The sequence below is a fragment of the Equus caballus genome, chromosome 22 (genome assembly GCF_041296265.1).
Source record: "Equus caballus isolate H_3958 breed thoroughbred chromosome 22, TB-T2T, whole genome shotgun sequence".
NCBI lineage: Eukaryota > Metazoa > Chordata > Mammalia > Perissodactyla > Equidae > Equus > Equus caballus.
In genome coordinates, this window is record NC_091705.1 from 26,186,510 (window position 1) to 26,198,125 (window position 11,616).

Sequence of the window (11,616 nt, forward strand, 5' to 3'; positions counted from 1 at the left end):
TAAGGGGATGTCTGCAGTGCACATTCAGTGTACACCGTATACTGATACACTGTCTCCTTGTCTCATCCTAGTCAGTAATGATCTGGGCACTTTTGTCTCCTGTATTCCCTCAATCAGAGCCCTTACACATCAGTATGCACGCATGCACACATACACACACATCAACAAGACTCCTGAGATGCATAAGCCAATTGCATTTAGCTATGACTTTCCATGCCCTCCTTTCCAGGGCTTAATGAGATTCAGTCACACTCATGCATTTATAAATCCTTCAACTCATAAGGATACAGAACAAGTGGCCTTTACAAAATCTTTCTTTGTGCAACTGTTTAACCTGCCCCAAAGCCTGGGAAGCAAGAATCAGAAATTATGGATTTATAGAATTTTAGAATAGAAAGGTCCTTAGATTCTTTCATTCAGTAAGCAAATCTTTATTAAAGTTCTGCTGTGTGCCTCGTACTCTACTAAGCTGTGTAGTCCTATCCTCTCATCCAAAGATGAGAGAGCAGAGGCCCAGACAGGCCCAGGGTCACACAGTCACTTAAAAGTTAGGTGTGTCCAGGTGACCTGACTCCCCTTTCTGGATTCTGTATATCCACTGCGCTGAGGAGGAACTCATCTTAAGTCCTCAGCAGTAACTTAAAGCAGATGATGAGTTTAAGAGGGGAAATTATCATCAGTGATACCACAGTTCAAAAAACAGTCTTCACCACTACAGAGTGGAAGGACAAATTACTCTTAAGAAACACAATTTCACAGGTAGTCATTGCTGTCAGGATTATTATCCTGTATTAACAGCAGGGAGTGTGTGTCCCACGTTGAATAGTAACAGCAATGAGGGTTTGTACAGGTTCATAATTCTTTACCTGAAATTGCAAAATCCCAAAACTCTGAAAACTAGCCATTTTTTTCCCTTTGGTAACACATTTGGCAGCAAAACCTAACCTTACCTGAAGTCATTTGGCAACAAAACCTGTCCTGAATTAATGCGAATCAATTCATGGTCTTTGTTTATCTTATTTCTTAAGAATATTCACAACTTTTTTCTGCAGAAGTGTCAATATTTTTATTATGGGTGCTCCCAGATCCCTTATATGTGGTTTAATATAGTGTATAGATGATACTGTTTTTCTAAAATCCACAAAATTCTGAACTCTAAAAAATATCTGACCCCAAGGATCATAATACAACTAAGTATTATGGACTTATATTACATTTAGAATATACATATTCCCCTTGGGTTGGTGTAAGGAATCCTGGTTCCTAGCTCTCTCCCAACACCCAAATAAGATTAATTACACTGAGACTTCACCTTTCCCAGGCTCAGTCCAGTTTTATAGTTCCACCAAGTTACTGAGGTTCTAAGAAATTGTATTTTAAGTTTATTCCTTCAGACTTACTTGTACAGCAAAGGAAACTTTTAAAAAAATTAAACCCTTCGATTCACTATGTATCCTGAGTTAGTCTGGAGATGTTGCCTGGGGAGATCTGCTCCCTTCCCATTGTGCAGTGGCTAGTATTTATGTTAGGCTTGCTGGCTGCTCTGATTGGTGAAGTCTTCTTCCTGCATTATCAGATGTTCAGGGCAAGTGGTAAATGCGGACTTTGGGTCTCAGTTAATCTTCCCCAAACTCCAGCCACTCCTATTCTAACACAGATTTCTCAACCACCCTTTTGCTTCTTTGCAGGAATTCCCAGCATGCTTTTTGGCCAGCATTATATCATTTATCATAAGGAAAACCCAAAGAAATAGAGTAACTACACCTACTGCCTCCCAATCAATGACATGACTCTTGTGTCTTGTCTTAATCAGAGCCTTTCCTTAATTAGAGCTTTTCCCCAATCCATTCTGCCATATCTCCATCCTTTCCTTTTTCTTTTCAAGTGAAATTTGTTTCTGATTTGTCCTTCTAATTAATACCCATTGCTGCTGGAGCTCTGCCACTTGAAAAAATGGTGTGTTTAGGGGCTGGCCCCGTGGCCGAGTGGTTAAGTTCGCGCTCTCTGCTGCAGGCGGCCCAGTGTTTCGTTGGTGCGAATCCTGGGCGCGGACATGGCACTGCTCATCAAACCACACTGAGGCGGCGTCCCACATGCCACAACTAGAAGGACCCACAACGAAGAATATATAACTATGTACTGGGGGGAGAAAAAGGAAAACAATAAAATCCTTAAAAAAAAAAACAAACAAACAAGAAATATATATTTAAAAAAATGGTGTGTTTAGCAACAGTCAATAGGCAAATACTAAATACAAAATTGCTTTTGGAAGAGACCAGAGAATACAGAATAAAATCTTAAAATACACATTTAATTTTATGTAACTAATCAAAATGTTGTCTTGCAATTTCCAGTAATTGTATTTCTTATGTGTAATCCAGGTGTTATTGCATTGATTCTTTGTGAATTATAGGCAGCATGGTATAATAGAAAGTTTCAAAACATTGTGATAACTATGATGCAGATTATCCCCTTGCCTCTAATAATCAAAATTTACCAGTCCTAATTCTTGTCTCGTTAAGATTCAACTCTGTCCTAAATCAAATCTGAAACCTGATAAATCAATGAGAAATATTATTAGTTGGTAATGGCACAAGTTATCTTTCCTAAGATCACATTTGCCTTTTAAAAAGGGTCATTAATATTTTTACCCAAAGAAGCAGTTAATTACCCTATCAGTTAATAGATATTCATAGAGCAAATATCATGTGCTTGCTCCAATCCCTCACAATTCTTACAAGCTAGACAGGGTTGGCAAACTTTTTCTATAAAAGGCCAATAGTAAATATTTGATGCTTTGTGGACCACATAGAGTCTCTGTTGGATATATTTTTTAATAGAAAGCTTTAAAAATGTAAATATCATTCTTAACTCAAAGACTGTACAAATGCTACATAAAATGTGGAAAAGGTGAATGAGTACTGCAGTCCCTAAGGGCTACAGATTCAGCTTCAGTAAACATTAACTGATAAGTAAATAAATTCTTGTATAGCAAGATAGGTACTGTGATCAGGGCTTCAGAAGTGGTCAGGCTTCAGAAGTAGTAAAGGTCGGGAGCTTTGTATGGGGACCAGGAATTAGCCAAGATTGGCTGGGAGATATGCTTTCTGTAAGAAAAGATAAAGCTGGAAAGGAATGTGGAGGACAGATTGGGGAGGGCCCTGTTGCCTTTCTGAGGCTGCAGAGTTTGTATTTTATCTGATAATCAAGATAAGCTCTGCAGAGGAATGACATTGCTTGGAATCCAGCAGCCTCTTAACAGGTTTTTCCTTCCTCCTGGTCTTGCCCCCGTCTCAACCCTGCAGTCAGAGGCATCCTTCTACAATGCAAATCTGATTAAGTCCCTCCCCGATTCAAGACTCTTCAGTCATTTTCATTGACCTTAAGATATTATCCAAACTCCTTACCCTGGTTTGCCAGTTCTGTCATGATCTGGCCCCTGCCTCCAACTCCTGTTACATCTATTTGCCAGCCTTACTTAACTTTTTGTAGTTTCTCCAGTGTACCATCCTCTCACCTTTGGATCTTCACATATGTGATTCTCAGTGTCTGCAACACAACCATCACCACTTCCACCCTTTTCTCCAACATGGCTAACTCCAACGCAGCCCTCCGTTCTCAGCTTCAGTGCAGCTTGCTTCCCTAGCCCCCACACTAGTTTAGATATCCCGTAGAACAAGCTTTATTAGAATAACTTATTTAATTTGTCAGTCTTCCCTGATAGAATGTAAGCGCTGTAAAGACAAGCATCATGTCTGACTACATCACGGTTGTATCCCGAGAACCTAGCATAGTGCTGGTTCACAGTAGGTGCTTAACAAATACTTTTTGACTTGATGAATGAATGAATGAATGAGTAAATGAATGAAAATAGAGCTTTAAAAGGAAACTTAGCTTGGTTCTGGAGACAAGGAGGCCAGTGAGGAGGCTCCCATGGAAGGCCAGGTGGGAGGAACTAGGCTCCTAGGGTAAGAAGGAATGGAAAGGGAGGGAGGGATGTAAGAAATGGAGAGAATGAATATCACTAGAACTTAGTGACTGATTGGTGTGGGGAAAAAGAGAGAAGGAGAAATTGCTCTTCAAGCTGTCCCAGACAGCGTCCTTAGAGAGAGAAGGGAGTACTGCTAGGAAGAGAGGGCTCAGGAATTGAGAAGGAGGGAATGGAGGAATTAGTTCAAATATAGGTCAGCTCATTTTCCTCAGTCTTAACCAACTAGCCATCCCAAAGAGCACTGCTGGCTCTAGTTGGTCTGAACCAGTCTAGAAAACCCTTTCAGCTAGGTAAGAAGTTAGAGTCCAAGCAGCCCTGGCATCCAAAACAGGCAGGAAGGCAAACTGGGATAGGCATGGGTGACAATGGAGCTACAGCAGCTGGGAGGCAACCGTGATGCTCTGGGCCCCTGTGGAAGGTTCTGGGTGGGCAGGAGCAGTTTGAAGCCATCAGTGACTGAGAATGAGGGCTGTGGGGCACCAGAAACATGTGGGGCTATTAGGGATGTGAACCAAAATGAAATGAAGTCACCACCAGTGAGCAAGGAGAATACAGCTCATTCTGCTAGCAGGATCAACTAGGCAGAATAGAACTGCTGCAAAAAGAGGGCAGAGAGAGACCCAAGCAGGAGAGAGATTCAGCTTCAGCAAACACTTACCGAGCGATGATGTATATCTAGCATTGTGCTAGGTGCTTTATTGAAAGGTTATTTCCATGTTTTCAATAACTCTCTGAGGCAGGCACTGAGATTCCAATCCCTTTGCAAATGGGAAACTGAGACTCAGAGAGATTAAATCAAATTTCCAAGGCCACAGTGTAGTAAGTGGTCTCCCCTTAGTTGGCCAATTTCTAGCCTGCTCCTACCAGCCCTCAGCTTGGTTAGAACAATATTCTGCATGTCTACTACATTCCAGGAGGAGGAGAGCCAAACAGCTGGCCCCAACCTTCATTCTAAGCTTCTTAAAGTTGGAGGGACCGTCCCTTATTGTCAAGCTTTAAAATCAAATCTATATGAAAAATTAGAATTAGAAAATATAAAATTGACAGAATTAACTTCTTTAAACATATGTCCACTGCAATGAATACAAGTAGTAACGTTTACACCAGGCAGTGCATTTAACTCCTGATCCTATTCCAATTCCCAGCATACCCTGTATAGTAGGTATTATGATGTCCCTTTTCTTTGATGAAGAAGCTGAGGCTCAGAGTGGTTAAGCAATTTGATCTCACATAGCTTGTAAGTGGTAAAACCAGAGTTGACTGCAGAGCCTGCATTCTTTCAGCTGCACTGTCCTGTCTTCTTTAAACAAAGAACTAAATCTGATTGATCAAAATGACCCACATTAACAATTAGAGAACAATGAAGTACTAAGTGAAATGGTATTGAATGTAAGAGCTGGAGGAGTTCAGAAAAGGGAGAGAGCTATTTGAGCTGGCCTAATATTGCAAGAGAAAATATACTAGAGCTGACATCAAGCTGGGCCCTGGAGGAAGGGTGACATGACTGGGGGAGTTGAGAGTGGACAATGTTGTGGAAACAAGAACAAAGGCAGGGAGACAGAGTCAGTTTGCCTTGTTCCATTGAGAGCAAGGAACTGGCTGGGGTGAAGAGGAAATGGAAAATATGAGATAATTTGAAGGAAACATAAAGTAAAATTTGGTGAGAGATAGGATATAAGAATTAGGAAAGAGGGGCCGGCCTGGTGGCTCAGTGGTTAAGTGCACATGTTCCGCTTTGGCAGGCCGGGGTTCGCCGGTTCGGATCCCGGGTGCGGACATGGCACCCCATGGCAAGCCATGCTGTGGTAGGCGTCCTCCATATAAAGTAAAGGAGGATGGGCACGGATGTTAGCTCAGGGCCGGTCTTCCTTAGAAAAAAGAAGAGGATTGGCAGCAGATGTTAGCTTAGGGCTGATCTTCCTCAAAAAAAAAAAAAAATTAGGAAAGAAATGCAAAGGTTAAGATCAAGATTCTTGACTGGGGAGGAAGGTTCATTGGACAAAGGTAGAGAGTACAGAAGAGCCAGATCATACAGCCATTTAATTTATGCAAAGCCAACTATATGTACTTAGTAAGTGCGTGAGAGGGGAGGGGAGCAATTTAAATAATGCAGACAATTCTATTCAATATCCCATCCAGAGAGCTCCTGCTCTGGGGCGAGGAGATACTCACCCCAGAATTGGGAGCTGAGGATTTGCTATTCCTTCAGCTGGTCTCAGTTCCAGTACACCTCTCACGGTGTGAACCTTTCACTACGCCGACTGTGATCCTGGTGTTCAAAGAAAAGAATTTGTTTCTTACAATATGACTCCTAAAGGCAAGCTAACTACTTATTATGGTGTGAAATGGAAAAAGGAAAACAACAGCCATCATTTGCCATGCTGAAGAAAATTTGTGCTGTGTGCAGTTTTTACCTTAGAGTCTGGTTATAGGCATAGACATGCAACTCCAGGGCAATTGACACAGCAAAAGTATCCGTTAGAATGCCTTGGATTGAGAAAAACAGAAAACTCATATTAGTTTAAAATAAGAAAGGAAATGTATTGGCTTATCTAATTGGTAAGTCCGAATATAACATGGCTTCAGGCAAGTTCTGATCTAGTGGCTTAATTATATTACCAATGTTCTCTCTTACTGTCTGTCCAGTCTGCTTTCCACTATGTCAGCTTCAATCTAAGACTAGCTCCCCTTTATAAGATCGCTGCCAGCACTAACCAGGACTGCGGGCTTTTCCTTACATAGCCAGTGAGAGAGAAAGAGCTCCCCTAATCAATCAGAAAAAGGCCTGGGCTTCTTCGGATTAGATCATCTTCAGTCGCATGCCCATGCCTGAACCAATACTGTGAGGATGGGATGGGGTTTTGCTGTTTGTCGTGAATAAATCAAGGCCTCTCCTGGATCTTGGGGTCAGGTCACTGTCACCCAAAATATGTATCTAGGAAATCCAAGATCCTCTTAGAAAGGGGGACGATCATAGTTGATGCTAAAGAGGCAACTAACAGTGTTCTTTTCAGAAACCCACTAAGCTGGGAAGATGAGGAGCTTAGTTTAAGACATGAGCATTTATCAAGCTGACATTTGCTGAGTTACTGCTCCGGGCTGGTCAGTGTGCCTGGTCCAGAGCCATAGAAATGAGTAAAACATAACCTCTCCCTTTTCTATCAACTAGGAGAGACAAACATAAATAACATGATAAAGGCTTTGACAGAGGACAGTGTGAAGTTCTGAGAAGCAGAGAATGGAGCAAATAACTATGCCTCGGTCCCTAGACTTTTCTGATACAGGTTTTTTGGTTTAACTATGCTGATAGGAGCTAGGAACCTCAGAGATCAGACTGCACGAACTAGGAAGCTGAGGGCCTCAAGAGATGCTTTGGGCTTTAGGACCTGAGAAGATGTGTTGTCCCATCACACAACAAAGATATGAGCTGCCTGAGAAACCTCTTTATTGCCTCTTTCTCTTTTACGTGTTGGGAGTCTACAAGTCAGCATTTATTTAAAGAAAGAGTTCCCCTGTTAAGTGAATGCAAACCACTGAATTAGCCCACTCCCTTCATTTTACCAAGAAGGAAATTAGAGCCCATAAACAAAAAAGAGAATGGATTTGTCCAAAGTCATGCATCTTACTAATGCTTGAGCCAAGACAAGAATTCAGAGGTCCTGACTGCCAGCCCAGGACTCATTTCATTGACTCACTACCAGGCTTTGAGAAAGAAAATCAGTGTCAGTTCATGATAGGCAAATGCCCTGTGAAAGGATGAAAGGATCTGAAGAAATCAGAGCTGGCATCAGGGCTGAGAGGAATAGAGGCTGGACACCAAGAAGTGTATAATGAGGGCGAGGGCCAACTCTGTGGGTCCCTCTTCCTGGAATGTAACAAACATACAGAAAATTTTACTCCAATAAGCTGAGACCTGGGAGGAATAGGCTAGAAACTGGCCAGGCTGCTTTAAGGGGAGCCCAGGAGTAGGCAGGACCAGCATGAGAAGACTATTTTATTCTCTTCTTGCCTTAAGGCAGGGTGGAGAGAAACTTGGAAAAGCAGCCTCAACTTTGTCCCAGACCTGAGAACACCCACGGGGTGGGTGAAGGGTGGGGATCTGGCACTGGGAGAAGATAAAGATGCTGCTGAAGCCCTGATTGAGCCAAACGCTGGCATTCGAGGGAAGAAATCCATTCTGGAATCCATCTGCTTCATCAAAATTCACCTAGCAGTAAATCCACAAATCCAGTTAGCCTGTGTCAACAGGTCCCTCCTCCTAACACAAACCATACCTGCATTTATTCCCTCTGGGTGTGGGAATATAGTGTATGCAACGACATATGTACTTGTCTGAAGAAGCCATTTATCCCTGCATCTTTCTCACTGAGTCTTAACTTATGAGCCTTATTCTCTGCACCTTAGTAAAACCTCTCTCACTGTGAGGCGCTACTGGGGAACTTCCAACAACTCTGCCCAGGCCTAGGGTCTCCTAGGGCCACTGACTTAAAAAACCACTACTCCACCCTCTGGATGACATTCCTTTTCTTTGCTTCAATCTCCTTCCCTTCCTTGTCTTTCTCTCTTCCTCTCCCCGTCTTTCCTTTTCTCTCTTCTTCCTTCCTCAAGACCCCTTCCCTATCCTAAGCATTGCTAGTTCTCCAGCTCCACTGGGACACTTGTAGAATGGGGTCAGAGCACCAGCCCAAAGAATCACAAAGAAAGCAAGAGGGCCCATCCTCTTGCCACAACCCCTTGCCCACCTGCCTGACTGCCTTCCCTGCCCCACACAGTCCTCCTGGGATGGATGTCATTCACCTGTTCCTGGCCACCCTGCTGGTCAGCCTCTGCTTCCTCACTGCCTACAGCCACCTGTCACCTGAGGAGAAGCCCAAAGATGACAGGAGCCTGAGGAACAACTCCTCCATGAACCTGTTGGATTCCCCTTCTGTCTCTATCATGGGTGAGTAGCCTGGCCTGGGGCCTCAATTCTGGCCTCCAGCCCATGAGAAGGGACTGCAAGATGTCAAACATGCTCTCCAGGCTGATAACCAGGATCCACTGCCATAGGCCAGAGCTCCTTGCTCATTCCTCAAAATAATTCTGGAGGAATAAAATGTCCCTTGACTCATTTGGTTTGGGAAGGCCCTTCACGCCACCAATCCAATATGCAGCTTAGCATTTTAGAGGCTCTGAGAAAGCCTGAAGTCAAGACACAAGGTGGATTTGGTTTAACTTGGCATTTCTGAAACTTACTGAATCACGGAACTATTATCAGTGGTAAACAACTTTAAGAAATGCTGCAGAATATAACGAAGTCTGGGATGAACTAGTCCTGTCATGCCAGGGTTGAGAGTCACTACTCAGGAAAAATATCAGGGGCATTAGAGCCTGGCATGGGAGATCTTCTGGTTTGATTTCATCTGATAATAATAATGACAGATATACTTATTGTGTGCTAGGCATTGTGAAGTGAGTATTGTTTTTATTACTATTTCACAGTTGAAGAAATTGAGGCTTAAGTAACTAACATAGGATCACACAGTTCTTAATTGGCAGAGCCAGAATTCAAACCTAGGTGTTTAACTCCAGAACCTAAGCTCAAAACTAATGTCCCTTACTGCCTTGCCTCTCACTAGGAAAAGGGGATATTCTAGACATACCGGGGAAGTAAGAGCAGGGAAGGGGCTGGGGCACATCAGCATTGATTGATCACCTTTGATGTGACAGATTTCCCACTTTATAAACATACCTCGTTTATCCTCAAGATAACCCTGCAAGCTAGGTATTACAGTACCTTATTTACAGATGAGAAAACTTGAGTCTTAAGGAAGTTAAGTAGGTTGCTTAAGGCCACACAACTGTTATATGGCAGAGTGAGGATTCAAATCAAGTGTGCCTGGCTCCAAGGCTCTGAGAAATGGAGGGTAGGAATACAGGAAACACAGGTCCATCCATGTCAAGACACTGAGTCCATTTTGCAGGGCCTTCTTGGATTTCCCCTTTGCCTTCCCTCAGAGGACATTTTGCCCTTAGTCCCTATCTCCAGGTCAGCAGCCAGGCTAATGAGAACCTGATGGCCTGAGTCCCAAGATATAATCTATCCAGCCAATCCCTCCTCCTCTCCATCACCCTGGGACTTCCCCGAGTCCCCTCCACTCCTCCCAATTCTCTGCAGTTCATGGGGTAAGGGGCGGTGGGGGAAGAGCAAGGGGGAAAAGACCAGAAACATCTGGCTTTGCTCCTTTTGTCTCTCTTTGAAGCATTGAACAAGAAATCCAAAAAGATCAGCAGAAAAGAAGCAGAAAAGAAGAAGAGATCTTCCAAGGTAGGCCTTGGACTTCTCATTGTAGGGGTGGGACCAGACTTAAAAGGGGAGGACCCTGACCCTCAAGCTCTGGCTAGGAACTAAATGAAGGATTTTTCAGGCCTACATGAACAAAAGAAGCTGAAAGCTACCAAAAGGCTTCCTGGCCTGGAGCCCTGAACCAGACCCCACAGAAGCTCAGGGAGCTGATGTTTGCTGAGCAAAATAGCTTACTTGCTGAAAAGCATCTTTCTGTACTAGCTAGCCCCCTGCCCAAAATTTTACCATCATTCATTCTTTTGGACAAATGCAGTGTTTCCCAAACCTCAGTCATTTCAGCACCATTTCCACAACCTTTGCCATATCTGAGTTTCACCTGTTTATTTAATATATTTGTTTAAAATTGAAACAAAAAAATTATATCACTATGATAGAAAACAGTACCACTTGCCATATATAGAGGTTACCATAAAAATAAGTAAAATGAAAATACAACCTTGTTAGTGAATTTTAGCTTGATGGTGTTGCCTGTCAGAGGCTCTAAATGTGATGCTTGCTCTCTGTGTCTAAAGAAAGATTAGAGAGGGTTGGGGAAGCGTTAAGGATATATTGGCACCAAACTGGGCCTTTCAAGTTTAGAGAGATTGAAAAAAGAATCCTTTCCCATCAGGTGATCCAGCGTCATTTAATAGTCATGTACCACCTAAAATCATACCACCATGGTACAGGTTCCCACACTGGGAGATACTGGATTAAGGCACTGTTGAAATGCACACATTATTCCTGTCTTAATGTGTATTTATCAGATCAACTGTAACCAGAGCAGGGAGTCCTAGACTAGGTATTGAGAGGTAAGACCTGGTACTGAGTGATCTTGAGAAAGTTCTTGCTCCTTTCTGGGCCCTCTGTAAAGTGAACAAGCAGATCAGATGATTGACAGAATTGACAAATCTATTTACATGCTACGTACTAGGAATACAGTAGTGAACAAGAGAGAGATTCCTGCTCTCATGGAGTTTACATTCTTGTGGGGGAAAAGAGGAGAACATCAGGTAAACCAGTAAATGGGTAAAATAAATTCAGATAATGATAAACACTGTGAAGGAGTTAAAGTACAGTAATGAGACAGAGTGAAGGGAAGACTCATCAGGGAAGGCCTCTTGAAGGAAGCAGCGCTTAAAGACTGAAAAACTCAGTAATCTCCAGCAGAAATGTCCAGTAGAAATACAATGTGAGCATGTAAATAATTTTAAATTTTCTACTAGCCAGATTTAAAAAAGTAAAAAGAAACAGGCGCAATTAACTTTAATATTTTATTTAACCCAATATATCCAAAATA

At 42.6% G+C, this 11,616-nt stretch overlaps 1 protein-coding gene and 1 long non-coding RNA gene across 8 annotated transcripts in view; one reads left to right on the forward strand and one right to left on the reverse strand.

The window, feature by feature from the left end:
* Window positions 1-11,616, forward strand: part of ASIP (agouti signaling protein) — a 117,287-nt gene that overhangs the window by 100,124 nt on the left and 5,547 nt on the right. For 6 of the 7 annotated variants that reach the window (XM_070246854.1, XM_023625920.2, XM_070246851.1 and 3 more), the window contains 2 exons: window positions 8,764-8,933; window positions 10,234-10,298. In XM_070246854.1, coding sequence (XP_070102955.1) covers window positions 8,774-8,933; window positions 10,234-10,298 — 225 coding nt within the window. In that variant the 5' untranslated portion in view covers window positions 8,764-8,773. Of the gene's footprint in view, window positions 1-8,763; window positions 8,934-10,233; window positions 10,299-11,616 lie in introns of those variants that run through there. The other variant, NM_001164017.1, reaches the window with a different exon arrangement.
* Window positions 6,165-10,898, reverse strand: LOC138920148 (uncharacterized). The gene is made up of 3 exons (XR_011430861.1): window positions 10,774-10,898; window positions 6,406-6,478; window positions 6,165-6,260 (listed from the first exon to the last, which is right to left on the reverse strand). It is a non-coding gene; the product is annotated as an uncharacterized lncRNA (long non-coding RNA).